This window comes from Platalea leucorodia (genome assembly GCF_965183815.1).
Source record: "Platalea leucorodia genome assembly, chromosome: 7".
Classification (NCBI taxonomy): Eukaryota; Metazoa; Chordata; class Aves; order Pelecaniformes; family Threskiornithidae; genus Platalea; species Platalea leucorodia.
The window spans coordinates 20,295,716-20,314,667 of NC_138829.1; the positions used below are offsets into that span (position 1 = coordinate 20,295,716).

Sequence of the window (18,952 nt, forward strand, 5' to 3'; positions counted from 1 at the left end):
TTCCCTCACTGAGATAAAGAATAAACTCTCATCTGGGTAGAGAGGAACACACATATGTATGCTCTTTTGTACCAGTTCTGCAGAGTCCTTCAAAATACATTAAGATCGCTGACTCTAATTTTCATGGCAATAAGGATGTAATTTTAACTTAGATAAACAAATGAGACAAACCATACAAACTGGAATTTATTTAATTCATACAGTACAACAAGGAATATAAGAACTTCTGCTTTACATATGTATTTTAAATGCTTTTTAGGTATTTTAGTTTTAAAGCTTAACATTCAGTAAGAAACTATACTATCAAAAGCCAAGTTAGGAAGTACTCTTACTCTGCGTTACTTGACAGAATGTCACACAGGAATATTTAAAACCATGTTTTTCTGCAGAAAAGTCAGAAAAAAAAAACCTTTAGAATGTTCATTAAATGGAGTCTTACTTGCTCATATACCAGACAACTATTTCAACGTTGTCATACTGGCAATATCCTGCCATTCCTGTAATCTCTGCTGTATGTAGTTGCAACATGTGTTCTAGCTGCAAGTGATATGTTTTAAGATGACAGAAACTATAGGACTCTTAAACCTTTCCTGCTACTCAAAGTAACACAGGCTTTGTCACAGGAATGCATTAAGTATAGTTTATCTGCTTTGAGCTAGTATTTTCAAAAAGATGTATGGGACATATGCTCTGGCTAACTGTTTTTACATAATAAAAAATATGCTCATCAGAGCATAGCAAAGTGCTGTTTTAACTGTTTGATGAGCTGTTGTGTATCAACATGGCCTGGAAATGCTTCTTCTGACTTCTGAGCAGCTGTGTAACTCCTCTGAAGATCTCCAACCTGTAAGAAACACACAAACTAATTTTGTAAATCCAAGCACTGCGGTATTTGTATCATATATTCTGTGCGGTACATTTCTGATGCTCACGAATGTTTAAACATAGCTGGTCCTGAAAGTGAACAAATAAAACAGTCAGTATGGAGGCTTTGAACTCAGGGTTATGTCCCCCTTACATCAAGGGATGAGAAGACAGAAATGTGATTTTAATGGGAGGGATGCTTCAAGACAGTAACTTTATATCCCATTCCACCTGACTTCTTGGAGAATGGACAACAAGGTACACCATGCCCAGTGCTTGAAGTGAGGAGGAATAAAAAATGGAAGATTTGTTTTTAAACTCCATAGAATTGCTGTTGTATAATCAGGCAAAACACAACCAATCAGGCCTCTGTAAAAGCTGCAACTCCATGTGATTTCCTGCTTCCTCAGAGAGGCACAACAGTCTTAGAGAGCTGATGTTGCTCCTCTGCTGCTTTTAGAAGTATGTTCCCACATTGTTCCCTACTTCGGGAACTTTATTTTTTCCTAAATAGCCATCACTTTTTGGAAGGAGGAAGTGTATGTAAGGAGAGCATCTCAGAAAGTGGGTTCAGCAAAAAGAACCCAAGTGTTTGGGAGCACACCTAGTAAAAGTGATAGCTCCCGGGTGGAAAGGAAGAGGCTGTGGCAAGTGTCAGCAGGAGGCCCCTGTTGCCTGTGCATCAGTCAACACAGAGCTTCAGTGCAGCAAGAAGTCTCTGAAGGGGAAGAAACCAGAGTCCTGGCCAGGGAAGTTATGTTTTGTAAACCATGGCCTTACACTGAATCTAAGGATTGTGTTATCACACTGCATCAACAGCTAGCTGATCTGGCCATCTGTCTTCTCCCACAACCTATGCAGGTTCTTTGTGCAAAAGCTACATAACAAGACATTTGCAGGCTAGGATTTACTCCTTAATCGGTAAGTACAGAATGCAATTATTCAAAACCATCTTATGTTTCACAATGGAAAGGATACACTTACAAATTAATGGGTTGTTCTCCCCTTGACGCATGTACTTTAGTATCTGTAGGAGTTGGGCTGCCCACACAACACAGACTCATAACAGAATCTTGAAGGTGTAGGCACAAGCAAAGGAGCAATTTTTTCTTGTGAAAAATGTAAGGACTTCTACAAGTTTCTCCTTATTAACAGGAATGTTGGACACAGTGTTAATTCAGTGTTTGACACACTGTGTATGAAAGAAATTATTAACACACAAAATTCAAAGGTTGTAAAGCTGAAGAACAGACTTCCCTTTTGAGATCAGTAAGATCATGGGATGAATAAATGATATTCTTTCTATAATTACTGATAGATCATATGATACTACTTCACTTCACATTCTGAAAAAGCCAATGACTGTAAAGACTGTAGATGTAATTGTTAACAGGTTGTTCATCTTCTGGGCATTTGGAAAATAACAACATTACTTTATAGCTAGTTGGCCTCGCTTATTCTCAAAAGCAAACATTTGAATGACTGCTTTTACACACAAAGCTTCTGGGTATTAAAATGAAAATGTAACTTTAGTTTTCCTTGTGTTTATGCATTGTGTTCTTTTGTCTTACCTATTTGGAATTCTCCGTAATAACAATAAAAACCCAACTGCCCCACCAAGGCTCAATTTTTAGATTACAAGAATAGGATAATGCGTTACCTTCTCTGAGAGTATTGCAAAATTGAAATGGGGCTCATACATATGAGGTGCTAAAGATGAAGCAGTCTGCAGCAAAGCTCTTGCCTATGTAGAGAAAGAAAAAAAAGATATCGTGAAATCTGGGAGGGAGGGAGGGTAACAAGAATCTAATGCAATTTTCATCATTCTTAAAAGAAATCATCCTGTGTTTTCTTTACTATGCCTTTACTAAGAAAGCCATCTCCAACTATGTATGAGTTACACCAATAGTATGTTTAGGCATAATACAGTTTAATAGCATTGAAATGAATAAGACTCTTGGTTGAGTCAGAAAAAACATGTTGGCACTTACTCAATTAAGCAATTCTGTCCTAAACACCAAACAGAACACATTAATTAAAAAAAAACTATTTAAAGTCCCACCCCACTGTATTTATCTGTTGTCTCTGACAGCACTGTCTTAAGCATCCCTGAAAACTTGAATTTTATCATAAAAATGACAGTTTTCATTCTCAAAATTTTTAATAAAATTAACTTTTTTTCTGACTAGCAAAACAGTAGCATTAAAAGCTAATGAAAAATTGAGTATCAGAGTGTGCATTTTCATGCTGTAAATCCAACACAAAATTAAGGTCAACTTGTGAACGCTTTTACAAGAACTTCAGGGGAAAAAATGTGATCTTTTAAAAGCAAAAGCATCTGTAAACTGTTTGGGAAGGCAGAGTTAAGAACTTATTCAACTCCCTAAATCTGATAACTCTGAGTTCATGCAACAGTACTTATGAAAGAACATTGTGAAATACAATCCAAGATAAGCAAAATATCTTCACATTTTTTAGTCTTCTGTGCATAATTTTATTGCCATGATGATCCTGATTTTTAATTATACATGTGATACAAGAAGAAAATAGAAAATTTTAAGCTAAAAACTAAAATAGACAGGAAGTGATTATAATGGAAAGGCTCTGCAGTGCTAAGTATTATCAATCACAACCTCCACTACTGGATGTAAGGTCCACCTCGGAATTAAATGTCTGTAAATTTACTGATTATGAAACTGAAACTAAACCTGAAGTTTATTTGCCACTGGAAACATCCAGTGCTGGGTTCATTTCAGTGTTTCCATGGTAACTGCTAGGTTATCTGAATAAAGTTAGCTTTGAGAATTTGCTCTTCAAAAAGGTATTTGTAAGTCTTTATATCATACTGTAGCTCTCTGATGTATATATGAATCCATCAAAACAGGCTTGCTCCCATAAGGATTAAAACAAGCCCTCAGTAGTTCAAACTGTCCAACAAATGCATACTAATTTTCCCTGCATGTGTATAAAAAATGAATGTATGTAGTCCACTATACATATTACTCACATTAGGTAAGACGAACCACCAAGGTTGCTGATGCAAAAGTATTTATCAAGAACCTGCTGCTTTGGGACAAAATTCTAAAGCAATCTCCTTGTTGAAAGAAATCTTTTAAGAGCTGATCTGATTGCTGTCTTCTGCCACCCAACACAAGTATATTATCTACATTTATAAACTGAATATCTAGTCAAAGTTGTAATTTAAGTGATGATTCCAGACTGATGGGTTTTGTTTTGGGTATCAATTTAGAAAAAAGATCTCAACAACTGCAAAGTCACTGTAAACCTTGTTTGTCTTTGATGAACCATTTGGATATGCCTAAGAATAAGCAGTTTAATGGGAGATGGCATGACAATGTGGAGGTTACACTGAAACATGCATCAGCTATCCATGTTTTCTGCCTCTAATAGTAACCTAGATGTTCATATGGTGCCTCCACCTCAGGGAAATGACATGTTTCTTAAGTATAAAAGGGCCAAAGGAAGCATTCTGCCTGGGCTGAGATTCAACACCAACCTGTTCAACGTGACCTTTTCGCATTTCCAGCACAGCCAAGTTGTTGTAAGCTTCCGCATAGTCATTATTGTTGACTAATGTTAGCTTGAAACACTGGTAAGCCAGATTCAGGTCTCCTATCCCCTAAAAGTAAGATTGTATTTTAATTTGTGAAAAGATTGGAAACAACATGCATCTGTTTTGTTGTCTGGGGTATCTTTTCACCCATATGTACTACCATGGAATACAAATTACAATAAAAACACACTGATCAGAACCATATGTGATTTCTTCCCAGACCCTCTCATTTGCTTCTTATTCTTCCTCCAGACAGAATCGTTTCTCTCCAGTACAAACGTCCATGCTCCAAGAGATATTCACTTCATCTAATTTAACTTTTAGATGACCAAAGTGTCATCTAAAGACTACGCTTTCCGCTATTGTCTATAGTAGGGCAAGAAAAACAGAGATGTCTCCATAGGGGAAGTCATCTTGCCTCTCTGTCTCGACACAGATTAAAAAAAAAAGTCACATATAAGCCTAGTTTTTAGAAGATAAAAATTAAGGGAGATTAATTTCTTTGTATGGAGCAGCTGACTACTCTTTAATGCTCTAGTGTGTTGATCAACACTGATACAGCATCAGGTGAAACATTAAAAGTGACAAATGCTGAAAAATATAGGCACATCAGTTCAAATTTCAATGTTTTATGCAGTATAAATTAACGTGTTTATCCTAGCTGCAGTACAATCAAGATGAACAGTCGAGTTTCTCTCTGACTTAAGTTAAATCATAATCAGCATTTGAAGACACCTCATATTAGAAAGCTGTCAAAAACTTTATTCAGTAACCTTATTCTGGGCATGCAACTGAACAGAAATCTAACACAATTTCTGGAAGAACACCTGCAAAAATGGGCAATGAATGCCAATTAGTGCAGAAATTTAACAAACTTTATCACACAATTACACAGTATTTCTATAGATGCCTGTAAGACAGAGGAACATGCCTTCCCAACTATGAGATACATAGTACTTTAGTGTCTGCTACATGCTGCTCATATGTATTTTTATGACAACAGACTCGGTCTAATGCTCCATGTAACACAAACAACAGGTCAGAGAAAAATATCCCGAATTCAATTTTTTTTGTCAAATTAGCTTGCATTGCAGCAAAGGCCTTCAAGGGCTGGTACATGTTGCAGTTTTTCAGAAGGAAGGGAAGGTTAAAGACAGTGGGGAGGGAGCATCTTTTAGCAGGAGAAAGCCACATTCTGTGAAGATGTACAGAACTTTTTTCTTTTGTCTCCTCCTCTCTACTGAAGTGCAAATAAACCTTTAATCTGTACTGCACTTTATCCTGTACACTATCGTGTTTCATATTTCAAAGTAGGGCAATGACTCCTTCCTAGTTATTCTTTTTCCAGTTTTTGTAAAATTATATTTATTCAGAAAGGTTGTTAATATTTTTCATACCACGGCCACGTGTCCCAAGTTGTACCACACATCTGCTGTCTCCTCCTCATTTTCAGCCAAAAACAGTGCACGTTCAAATGAAGATAGTGTCATATCATATTGCTGGGCATAGAAGCAACAGAGGCCCAGATTGTTAAAAAGTTGGCAGTTATAAACACCCATCTGCAGGAGCCGTCTAGATTGAAAGAAAATATTTCTTTAATTTATTTTTTAGATTAATCTCACATAAGAGTTCTGTTCTAAACGACAAAGTTCTCTCTTCCTTTCTCCCTGTTCTGAGAGGGTGTAATAACCAAGTGTTAAGTCTTACGCTTGGCAAAGGTTTCATGAAGGGCAGTGCAGGGCATTTTTGATTAGTAGAATCAAAGCTGTGCAAAGCAGTCTTCGTGTTAATTGGGTAACTTCTGTCTTTTTGACTGCGCCACGTGATCTGACTTTACTGTAAGACAGAGCCGTATGCAGACTTTCTCCATTTCCTCTTTCCAGCCCTCAATCTCAATCAAGCTGTAATTTGTTGCAGTTACTTTTTATAACTCTTCAGACTTCAATTTTTTGCTTGATTCCTGTCCTTCAGCACTGCTCTAATCAGTACTTGTACATCTAGTATATGAATCTACATTAATCTTACATTTGAAGCATAACTCAGATTTTTATTCAAATTGATGTTGTTTAATGTGTCTTTTAGAATGGAGATGTTTTATAAAAATTCTGTTTATTAATATTTATAGAAAAAACAGATATGCTAAGAGGGCCAGGGAAAAAGAGGGCTGCTGTCTGCAGTATGGCTGTGAATTTCTGAACCTAAAGGATAAAAGAGCTCAGGTCCAACAGAAATTAGATGGTAGTGCTTATATTGACTTAATCTGCTCTTAGACTTAAGAACATCATCTTAAAGGTCTTTTCCAACCTAAACAATTCTATGATTCTATAAGTCAGGCTTCTTTGCACTCTGACTGTACTGAAATAAAAAGCAAGCAGCATTGTTTAACGCTATCTTTTCATTGCTTTCAGTAAAACATGGGGGAGCCCCAGCCAATGTTCAAATAAGGGATTTTGCAGTCACAACTGCTCGTGACTTCAGGTGGAGTTTTTCAAAGGGCTAAATAGGAAGTCCATGTACCTTCTGAATGCAACTGAAAATGAGACTAAGGTCCAGTGTTCTCAAACTGCCACATGCTGTGAAACATCATTTCTTGTTTATTAATCAAATAATAACTGTTTTGATAACCTTTGTTGATACTTCTACATGCTCCGCATGTAACGATGACAAATTTTATTTGAGAGAGAGATGTAATTATCACTGGCTGAGAAGATACGTAAGTTGGTATGCTGATTTCATGGTGCTATTTGTCCAAATGCTCCATCATCCTCCCATGCCAATCTCCTAATGTTCTTTTTTTTTGCTATCAGCATTACAAAAATCAACCCTTTATAGTATCCTCCCACACGTTCAGTTCCCCCTCCCTTCCCACAAGTGTAGATACCTATAAAACCGCAGAGCTATCTCGGGCTGGTCTGAATAAAAATGGTTACTGCCAATGCATGCAATGGCTTCCACATGAGTATTATCTTGCTTTAAGACGTCTTTATAGTACTCTGCAGCCGAGGAGATATTGTTCATTTCCTACACAATTGGAAAAAATTCAGGTTAATTCTACTATTTATCACCGATTTTTATCATAAAACTTATAAAAATGTCAATCTACTGGGTGCTTTATCTATGCGCTGTACTGTATTTAACTGAGATTAATTATGTATGCTCTTAGAGTTCTCTCATCGTACAATGCAACATCACCGATGGGCATCTTCACAAGCGACACACACATCCACAAAAAGAAAGCATATTAATTTATCAGTGCTAGCTGTACCTGTCATTAACTCTACGCCATTGTTACAAAAAGAAATTTATTTGTTTTTTACTTTTTAGAAAAAAAAAAGATTGGTCAGAAGCTTAGCATGTGCAATAGACGTTTGCTACTTTTTGCACAATGACTTGTGATAGACAGTACTGTGCAGTCGGTTTCCCAGTATGGTAACATACAGTAGACTTATTTCCCCAGTCAATGTCTCAATTATTTTCAATGCTTTGTAAGTCAACTGATGAATTGCTCTGAACACAACAGGCTGCCCAGGGAAGTGGCTGAGTCCCCATCCCTGGAGGTATTTAAAAGACGGGTAGATGTGGTGCTTAGGGACATGGTTGAGTGGTGGACTTGGCAGTGCTAGGTTAACGGTTGGACTTGATGATCTTAAAGGTCTTTTCCAACCTAAACGATTCTGTGATTCTATATGAAGAATTATTACATGCCTTTGAAAACAGGAATCACAGATGTATTACCAAAACTTGTGCTAGCTAGGATATGCCAGTTAAGAGAACTATATTGTATAAAAATATATGCTTGGATGTATGCTACTTGGAAGATGAATTAGGGTGAACTCATTGCTGTAAACAACATCACACTGTTTCTGAGGAGCGCAAGTCACCAGAGGACTCTACCCCTTATCAGAAGAAAATAAATCAAAAGATCAAACCACATTTCTCTGTTTAGAGAGGAATAATTTCTACCTGTGTGCTGTAGATATGCTGTACTCTCAACATGACTAAAGAATAAGCTTTTACTTAACCTCATATACCTCATAGCATATTTAGCTATGAAAAAATGTATTTCCTGTGATTAAAGGAAATAGGATGAAAGCAGTCCCTTTAAAAATAATGTGTTTTTTAAAACCAAAAAAGGTCTACAACTCTTCCTACTGTCAAAAGGCAGCGACAGAGAAGAAAAGCACTGATTAAGATGCCTGATGCATGTATTCCACTTGTGAGTCTATGTAATGAGAACAGCCCTGTGCTGCAGTACAAGTCTTTGCTAATGAAGCTATAATCCCGCACTCAGGTGTCAGCACAAAACTAGATCCTGTCAACTATATGCTGCTCTTTAATATTTCCTTAAAGGGTTATGCAATGTTATGTATGGTTCTGCAAAATAATATCCATATTAAAAACTGTTTAACAATTCAGAAAGAAAAGCCTCCAAAAATTATGCTGCTGTTTTCTTTCTTGCTGAAGGAGAAAAAGGATTTAATATGAAAATGGATTAATGCTTAGGGGTTAGATGAGAATGATGAGAACAGGAAAGAATGCCAAGTATGAATTTAGACAAAAAAAAAAAAAAAATCATGACTTTGTTTAGAACATTTGTTCTGGAATAGCATCATTACCAACTTTCAGTGAAAAACAATATTAAGTCCACTGTTTGACATGAAAGTACACATTTTTAAAATACAAAATACATTTTAGCAAGGTTAGCAAGCTAAAATGAAACTACTTTAAAACTAATCCTACTTAAAATAACATCTATCTCCTAAACTAAGAAACATTCACATTCCAACTGTTCTCACTGGCTTAAGAAACTAACAGTAACACATAGTGCTAATAAAGACAACATTGATGAGTAGACTATTTTGCTGTTTAATCCTGCTAGCAGGCTGTTGGTGACTTGAGCAGTTTTAGTATGATGAAACATACATAAAGTAGACCTAGCTACATGGACAACATCTAGACCACTTGATTAATGTGGACTTGCTTCTGTGTGTTAAGGTTAAATAGGATCTCGCTAGTGCGATTAACCATTTAAACAAATAAGCCCGCAAGCCTCCCCTGACATTACTTTGGTATCTTTGTGTAATGTTACCTGTTTTGCATTAGTGACACTGAAAATCAGTGTAGTTAATTTTTGATGACCTTACAGTTATAGTCAACTATTGGCTCTTTTTTCTTGTTCAGGCAGCTAACCTTGGCCACAATAAGGACTGCATGGTGGGTGCATACCTCATAGATTCTGGCAATTCCACAAATAAGAGTCACTTCTCCAGGAAATCGATCTAACCCTTGCTTGAAAAGGTTCAAAGCTGTTACAGGCTGATCCAAGCGCAAATACACCTAAGCAAATAAAAAGTGTATATAAATGTCAAATGTCTGACTTTTATACTTGTACTGCTGTTTAACAAGGGAGATAAATAAAAGGGATGACACCTCCCTTTATGCAGTAAACCATTAGCTGAGATGGTGAATAATACTGGGAAAATAATGGAGTGAATACTGCATAAATCTCTCTAATGAAGATAAAACAGACTAATTAAGATAATTAAATTTGCATGCATATCATCTAGACATTATTAATTCATCTGGACATTACTAATAAACCAAAAAAGTAACTTGTTATTTATTATCATATCAAGATAATATACTTTGACACAGAGGTGAAGGTATCACCTTGAATATTTTCCTGTTTAATATATTTCAAAAAACTTATATTTAGGCTTGAAAGAACTGGATATTCAGGTTGATAGTGCTGGAATAACAAAATATTTTACTTTCTCAAAGTAAAAGAGTGTCACAGAGCAGTGACACTTTCAAATTTCCCTACTGCTCTGCCAATCTCTCCTGTCACAAACAATAAAATCCCGTAACAGAAAGAGGGCAGTTTGGTCTCTCTGATTTTGGCTTCTGTGTCGATTATGACAACGTGTGATCTGGATAACGTTGTGTGAGAATTGGATAGAGGGCACCAACATGTTGATAGAGACCACCTCTGCAGCTGTCTGAGAGAACAACTGTAAAGTCCTCCTGTTGTGAGGTATGGTAAATACAGCTACAGCAAAGGAAAAAAACCCTGCACACCTACTTTGGGAAATGAGATGGCTAGAGTGATTAATCTGTCTCCCACAGAGTGGAAAAGTGTTTTGAGTGCTCCTGTTGGAGAAATATTACATTAAATAGTGCTAATACTTGATATGACTAAAAAAGGGAAAGAATCTGTGACTGGTATCCTGATGCAAATATTTTGTGGTGCCATATAAAAAAAAAAAAATCAATGTTAACTGAACACCTAAGAAACCTCCAAACACATTTCCTGCTTCTTCTCTTGAGCTTCATGGACTTTTGAGTGCCAACAATCAAAATACTAGTTAAAGTCATAAGTTCTTTATTTGCATCCCTATAGATATATACTGCTGTAGACATTTGCAAAGAATTCTTTCCTATGGCCACTCAAGTGACATTCTTAATTGTCAAAGAGCTGTTGACTGTGAGTGCCTTCCTAGTAAAGGGACTGCCATTTCAAGTTGATCACTGGTAAAAAGAAAAAAAATACAGACAATTTTTTCCAGTCATTTTGCTAATGTCACTTGATTTTCCTGTATTAAGCTAGGAAACTAATTCCTTCCTGTGAAAAGCAATAAAAGACTGAGGGGGTTGGGTTTTTTGGGGGGCGTGGTACTTGGTAGACTAGGACTGCACTAATGACACCATTAATTAATATGCTTTAAATCAACAATTTATTCCTAATGCCCTCTATTTGGGCATGTTGCTGTACTTAAAACAGACTTCAAGTCATCTGCTATAGTTTGTCATTTATAAACCACGCAGCAGTTTCTGATGAATTTTATGTCTGCATTAAATTTTAAACTTTCAATAATTGTCTCTGATGTGACTGTCCTGCTCCTTATATTCTTCTAGAAACAGTTTTCTACAACTAAATTACTCTGTAAAGAGTTTCAGTGGAAAGTACAAAGATGAAAGAGAATACATGATAGCTGGGTATGACTTCTTAATTAAGAAGAACTTTGGCTGGCTGTTTTACTCCCAAGTATCACCTATGCGAGCAACTTGTACAATTTATCCTAAATATGTATAGTAAGCCAGTGCACACTGCCATACCTAAGAGTAATTTCATATTTTCTTTGTTTGAACTGAGAGAAAATTTTAATTAGCTCCTTTTTTGTTTTGTTTGCTTGCTTGTTTTTTGACCTGATCTAGCTATGAAGCACAGCTATCTTCATATTCTTAGGGGAAAAAATTTTAAAAATGGAGGACAGGAAACTCCACTAGATCTGCTCCTTTTTTATCTTTTTATGCTTCTTTATGAAGTATCTTTTCTGAGCACTATGACTCAAGTCTGTTCTATTGCTTCATCTGGAGGTTCACTCCAAAGATGAACTTGCTACAGATCTTCTGTGCAAATATTATGCTAAGGCAACACAGCCACAGTACTCTGCTACGTAATTCCCATATCCAGTGGCATATCACACTGTCCAACATCGCTGCAGACTGTAGAGCTGCTGTCCAGATGAGTGGCAAAAGAAATTAAAAGATAGGCGGGACAACTTCCACCTACTCGTAGCTGCTTTGGGGAGACCTGCTCTTTAAGAGTACTACAGCTACAGTCATTAAGCTTTAGATACTAAATGCAGAATGGCTCCATTTTCATTTTGGTATCTCTCTTATCTCTGGTAAAAATATCCCATTTCCAGCTCTTCTGGGTCATGAAACACTTCGTAACTTCTCAGCAGCCCCAACTTCTTTAAAGACTCTTTATTTTTTTAGTTTTCTTTTGGTCTTTTATCTTGTCATAAATTACATTTCAAGGGAGAGCTGGCTTTCAGGAAAATATTTAAAAAAAAACCCAGATAGCTGTTGTAATAGTGAATATAAACAGAAAACAAATTGGTAACATAGTATCGGTCTGTTTGCACAGAACTTGATGCAATCCTATTCTTTTTTTAATGGCTGCTTAACTCAAGGCTTATCTTTTCAGTACTGTCAGATTGAGATATGTCTCAGTGCCCTACTCTATTGCCTGTCCACCCACAGTCACTAAATCATGTTGTGCGATGCTTTATACTTGAGCAAGCTGGTCTATGGAGTGGGAGGCGGAAGTTCAAATGCAGCTCCTGCTTGAGCTAGTAATGATGTGGGGGGATGCACATCTCCCATAACGAATCACTGTTTGTTAATCCAATTACTCTGCCAATTTAATCATTCTGTGTAGCTCATGTGTTTTACAGAATGACTCCCAGTAGTGACAGAAATCTAAAATTACTAAGCTCAATTGAGTAAACTAACTCCAACTGCTGTATTAAATACAAGTCTCCAGATAGCAATGATGATCATTTAAATACAAAACTTAAATTGCTCAAGAAATGTAAAGGTAAAGCAAGTATCATAATATGAATATCTGAATTACCCACTAGTAGTAATGACTTTTGGATAGGCCTGCGACAGCTAGCCTAAAGGGAGCTGAAAAAGAGCAACTGATTTCATCTCTTTCTAGGACAAGAGGAAGAAAAATGCAGTTCTAGTTTCTCACAGGCCACCTTTTCTTGAATGTCTTGGAAAATGTTTAGAATCTGATGTGTAGCCTGGTAAACAAGTAATTCTGAGGTTTAGCTGTGCCACTTTTTCTTATAAAGCTTTTAATGCCTTTATTTTGACAGAACATTCTCTGTTTCAAGGTCTCCAATTGCTTCCTTTAAGCTCACTTTGTTTTGATTTTGCTTATGAAACTAGGATTTTGAGCTTCACTCTTTGCTTACTGATTTATTGCATTAGTTTTCTAGGAGACCATATATAGCTACATTGTTCTTCATACTGGAACTCCAATAATTCTTTAGCTACATAACCTGCATTGGAGTTTAGAGTAAAGAATACAGTAATGTAGGAGGGTTTTTTTTTTTAAATCTGGAAGCTCCAAAACCTTTTTGTAAACTATAGACTTCTATTTCAACTGTTAGCATGTATTGCCTCAGGTCTATATGGAGATCACACATTATTAAACTTAATGGTGTATCAAGGTCAATACTCAGCTATTCTGGTGTATGGACTTCTCAGGGATAGTCTGGAATTTCACTTCATTCTTAAACAAGCGAATCTATGACTTACTTTTGCCAAATACAAGATTGTATCAACCATGTCCTGTTGCTTGAGAGCTGACTTAAATTGTTTTTCGGCTTCACGATATAATCCTAACCTAAAGAGACAACAGATATATTTAGCGAGTATGTTTGTTGGTTTGTTTTGTTTAAAAAAAGCTTATTAAATAATGAAGCAGTGCACACTAAACCAAACATGAACTGCCCAAAAGCATACTTTAAGGTCATATATTTGTGTGCATGTTAACAAAAAACATGCTGTAAAATATATTAAGGTTAAAAAGACAACCATTCAAAACCATGAAAAAGGCAAATTCATTAAATTTGGCCCCCTTTTGTACACGCAGCCTTCTGGTGCCAACTGAATAATGATGTACTCGTTTTCATAGGACTCCTTCCTGCTCTTTGTCCAGAATGGACAGTAGAAAATGAGCAGCTAAAGTCATGCCTCAACCTCTACCCACATGTTTCTGGAGCAGAATTTCCTCACTCATGGCAAAGATCATGTCGATACTCTCCACTGTAAAGTTTAGGGAATGCTTAATCATCTATAAAACACTTTCTCCTAGCCTCGTATGGGAAATGGTGAAACTTCTGTTGCTGCTATTAAAAATATTTAACTGTGTGTTGAAAACATGCTGCATTGTAAAGGGCACCACAGCTTAAGACTGTCCAAGCAGATCGCTTGGGAGGGGGCAGTATATGGCACATGAACCTCACAGAAGTCTGTTTCATCTCAAAAGCATTTGTTTTGCAGTATTGCTGTAGAATATTTTGCAGTAATCTATAAATGCTACATAGACTACAAAATTAAGAGGATTGTACCATTTCAACAACAGCAAAAAGGTACAGTTTCTCATATGCAAATTGCCTTTTCTTTCCTTCAGCCAAAGAGCACATACACTTGGGGAAGAAACACAAAACACAGCCAGAACAAGCCAGCCAAAGCAAAGAAGCACAGCCACTGGGGACATAAGGTAATTTTGGATCCTGGAAGTACATGTGCCTGCTTGGATGCTTTAGTCTCTATAACACTATTCATAAAAATCCTGAAAGTGATGAATGACCTCTAAGCTCCAAAAAAAAAAAAAAAAAAAAAAAAAATCAGTCTAATCTTCCAAGAGTGTCAAATAAAGGTTAAGGATAGTGAAGAATTTCATTAGTTTGGGCATCTAAAATGAAGCAATAGTTTCAAGCCAAGATACAACATGGAATTTTAAAGGGCTAACTGCTTCGTATTATCAGCCTGTTCATACAAGAATTGCTTATAGAATTGTAAAGACTGTAGATGATGCTTCAGTTTCTTAACAACCAATACGGCATCCGTATGTTTTACACTCATGGAACAAACACATTGTAAAGAATGAAGGGAGGAGCCGCCTCAGTACTTGTTTGAATTATGGGAAGCAGGGTTGTATCAGGAGGAGTTTCACCTGATTTGGCAGAACTGGCTGTTACAATCACAGCTAGATCCTCAGCAACCACTCCAAACTGTGTGCAACAAGCTCTCGTCCCCACTGCTGCCACTCTTTCCTCAGAGAGGTGTTAGCACTGCACAGTGCGAGGGTATTGTCATTTGTATCAGATGCTCAGGTACGGGGTGCCAGCACTGAGGCCTTGGCATCTTTGGAACTGGTACTTCTTGGGCAACGTACCTCTGGCAGAAAGTGTCTAACATGAATATTTCGGTTTTTATTATTTCATCAATCTGAAGCCCTCATTGACAGTTAATTTCTCAAGCTAATATTCTAACATTCATTTTGTGTGGTCTGTTTTAACAATAGTTCTTTGCATTTATTTACTGACTTTTCAAACAACTACTTGGAAAGACATTAACAAAGGTGAAGATGCAACTAATTCAGTTACTTAAAGGTACTCTATGTTGATGCCTTTACCTCAAGCAGTTGAACATAATCTCCTTGCTTATTAAAGGAGATTTAACTGTAAGCACAGCACTCTCCAACTAAATACTTACTGAACTATTTCTCAGTGTTCAGCATTGCGCAATATACCCAGCAGTTCAGGTCATGCACTCATACTTACTGATCACAGAAGAAACAAACAACGGCTTACCTATAGTAGCACTTCCCAATTTGGACTTTCCACCACCAGTCCTTGAATTGTGCGTGCTCAGTGGCAAGGGCTGCCAAATCTAGAGCCTTCCAAAACAAACCCATCATCTTAACATTAATACCTTCAATGTTTACACAAAAAAAAAGAACGAAGTGAACAATGTGAAGATTTTTGTAAAGAGAAAATTTTGAACAGAAGGTCCTGGTAAACTTGGAAAAGTAGGTATGCTAATCAAGGTGCTATCATCAGCCACCACAAACAGAATCTATGGCTTTTCATGTTTTATCTATAACTTCAACATTTCTGTTAAAACAAATAGAATGTCTGTTCTGTACCAAAACCTACCAAAGAAGCAATTGTTAGTGTCCCTTTTTTTGAAATTCCATTTTGTCCCAGAACATATCATAGCCATGCTACGTTTGTTACTTATATTTTAGGGATATCACCAGAAATAGTCTAAAAAGCTTTAACGCAGCATTTTTATAACAAAGAACTGACCTTTTTTTTGTCTTCATAAACATTTTGCAGACCACAGAACTCGGAAACTAGCTATCTATTAGGAACAATATGGAAAAGTTCTGTATACTGGCCAGTCAGTAGCAGAGGAACCAATAAATTCCAGGAAAAAAAAAATCTGAATACTTGAAATACTAGAAAGAGACTAATTTAGTGACAGCTACCTCTGGGTTTGATTCCTGTTCTTCCTGCTAGCAAAATGAAGCTGCAAGTAATCAACGGGTGTAGATTTGACATAGCACAGCAAAGTCAGCGAAGCTATGACAACTTAAGACAAGTTGCTCTCTTTCGGCTCTGTGAGAAAGAATAATTTGTTTTCTGTAGCAGTTCAGGCTAAGGAGTTGCACTGATGCTGTCCTCAAAGAGAGAGAGTTATCATTCCCTGCCCCTGTGACAGCAGAGAGAAGACTGAGGAAAGCTTACAACTCTAGAAGTCACTATTTCTTCCAGTTAGGTGGAATCCTTGAAGACCTCAAATGGCAGCTCTTATCTCGTTTGCCCTTTGTTTCTTAATGGCTTTGCAAATTGCACAACAGGGCCTCTGGACCTCCAGCTATAATGGGGAAAAACCTTGCTTCAAGACAGAAATTATCAGTTTCCTTTTCAGACAAATATTTTCTTTCATCTGAAGGTATATAAGCAATTTTGTACTGGGAAAATTTGGGAAAGTAGCTGGTGTTAAAACATCAGTTACTTTTGTTGCGTTTACAAATATACAAGCAATGTGTGTGTCTGTCCAATACCACACCTGCTTCTAATGCAGCATGAGCAGCCCCTTAAAATGAGTAAGGATCATACTGCAAATAACGCGCTTCAAAGAGCTTTCCTTAGAGTGCTCTGATGGCACGTATTCAAGAAGGACTGAATTTCAAAAAACAATCCCTTCTGTAGCTACACATTCAGCTTTCTTTCCGGTATCCTAATTACTTCTGATAACTATTTTATGCAAGGCTAACAATTCTGGCTGCTATTGGAGAGTGGGAACTAAGACTGCTTCAGGCTTAGTAGACACTAACATCAGCAGTTTATCTGTCCGTGCAGGTCCTGAACTCTTACTGGGATCTTATTCCTAACACCAAGAAACAAAGCATGACTTCATTTTGAAGTTAGCTTCTGTAATTAAGTCCTGTTTTTATACTTTCCTATGAAGGAAGTAGGCAAGGAATAGGAAAATCCTGTTTCTGATACTTTATAAGTAATTACAAAAATTTTAATCCAAAAATAGTACAAATGTTACCAACATTTCTAAGAAGTGTTTGGCTGAAAAGGCTGTGTGCATTATCAGTGTCAGCTTTCTCCGTGCTAGTAGTTAAGACTTTCTGCTGGTATTACAACAAAATCTTTTAACAATGTGGCTTTTGAAATGTTAGCAAATTGATTAAAATTGACTTTCAAAAGTCAAAGCTTTCACCTTGCCATGTCAACATCAACTGCTAGCATATTTCAATTTCAGTTTGCTGCAAACTTTCTTTTTTAATTGCACATTTTAGATACAAATCAATGTTCAATCTGCACAGCATGTTAATATAAAACCGATCTATAATAGCAGTAGGGTTATGCCTGTCCTGCACTCCTGTGCATGGCGGAATGTTGGTGCAGTCGTATTAATAACTACAAGGGAAAACCAGCACGGATTGTGGATTGGCAGATACTGGTATGTCCTTTTAAGCATTTTTGTTTCTAATGTACATATCGGAATCCACCACCCCCGCCCCCGGATTGTTCCAAAAGTTTTAATAAACTTTAGGATATAATTCATCATCTGGAAATGCTGGTCAGCTGAAACTATTAGTCCATAGACCACTTAGCATAGTTACTCAGGAGTCCATTTCAATAACAGTCTGAGCCCTGGGAAGACTTTCAGAACAAACTTATTTTACTCTCAGTTCTTATATTTGTGCAACTAATAGTAATAAAACCCCCTAATACTTAATGGGTTTTCTGTTTAAAAAAAAAGTTTTTCTTAAAGAATGCATCAGAGCTGTTTTTAAATGAAAAAGAATGTAGATTGTTTAATTGTAACTGTATTCAGCATGATTCTGAGATTCATTTTTTTTATCATTACTTTCCCTAGCTAAACTGCATTATAACTAACACTTCCAAATTGTCTACCAGCTGTAACTCAGTAGAAAACAGCTTGCAGCGTTGTGGTAAGTTACTATTGTATTGCAAAATTAAATTGGTAAACGTGCATTTGTTTGAAACTTAGTAACTTCATACATAGTATTGTATGCACCAAGAAATTAGATAAAATGGAAACGATAGCAAGTGTCTGCCGCTTCTTTCACATGCTGTTGAATGGCAATAATTCTCCCAGCAACAGGTATTGACTGAAGTCTTGTTTGTAGACAAATCAACACAGGACAGTCTATAAGATAGCTGAGTAAATGACATTAGCCATAGTCAATTTAACACAATTTCTTTTGGTGAATGTCTTCCGGATTTCTGTAGCTTGTAAATCTAACATAATTCCATTATAAATAGATTTCTATCAGATAGTATAAACTTCAGAGTATTAGGAAGAACTAAGGAAATATCAGAGGTCATGACTTCTGGCCCCAAGTATATATTGTACACTCACTGTTCTTCCTCAGGGCAAAGCATCTTGGCATCATTACCCACCTGTGAATAATGGCAGAATATGATGTCACAGTCTACTGCTGAAAAAGTAGCAGCTGAACTATTTCTGGACAAGTCTTTTAAACTGCCCTGCTCTTACAGCATTTAGTGCATAAAACGGCTTTTAGAGATAGCTCAAGAGGTACAGAAAGTCAGTTATTAAGTATATGTGTTTAAAAGGAAACAAGTCAAGAACAAT

General features: G+C 36.7%; 1 protein-coding gene across 1 annotated transcript in view; it reads right to left on the minus strand.

The window, feature by feature from the left end:
• Window positions 1-326: 326 nt before the first annotated feature.
• The window catches only part of TTC8 (tetratricopeptide repeat domain 8), a 44,622-nt gene continuing 25,996 nt past the window's right edge, over window positions 327-18,952 (minus strand). The window contains exons 8-15 of the mRNA XM_082318306.1: window positions 15,619-15,704; window positions 13,556-13,643; window positions 9,665-9,775; window positions 7,320-7,459; window positions 5,836-6,010; window positions 4,382-4,504; window positions 2,525-2,608; window positions 327-844 (exon numbers count right to left, since the gene is read on the minus strand). Of these exons, the coding sequence (XP_082174432.1) occupies window positions 728-844; window positions 2,525-2,608; window positions 4,382-4,504; window positions 5,836-6,010; window positions 7,320-7,459; window positions 9,665-9,775; window positions 13,556-13,643; window positions 15,619-15,704 (924 nt within the window). The 3' untranslated portion in view covers window positions 327-727. The remainder of the gene's footprint in view (window positions 845-2,524; window positions 2,609-4,381; window positions 4,505-5,835; window positions 6,011-7,319; window positions 7,460-9,664; window positions 9,776-13,555; window positions 13,644-15,618; window positions 15,705-18,952) is intronic.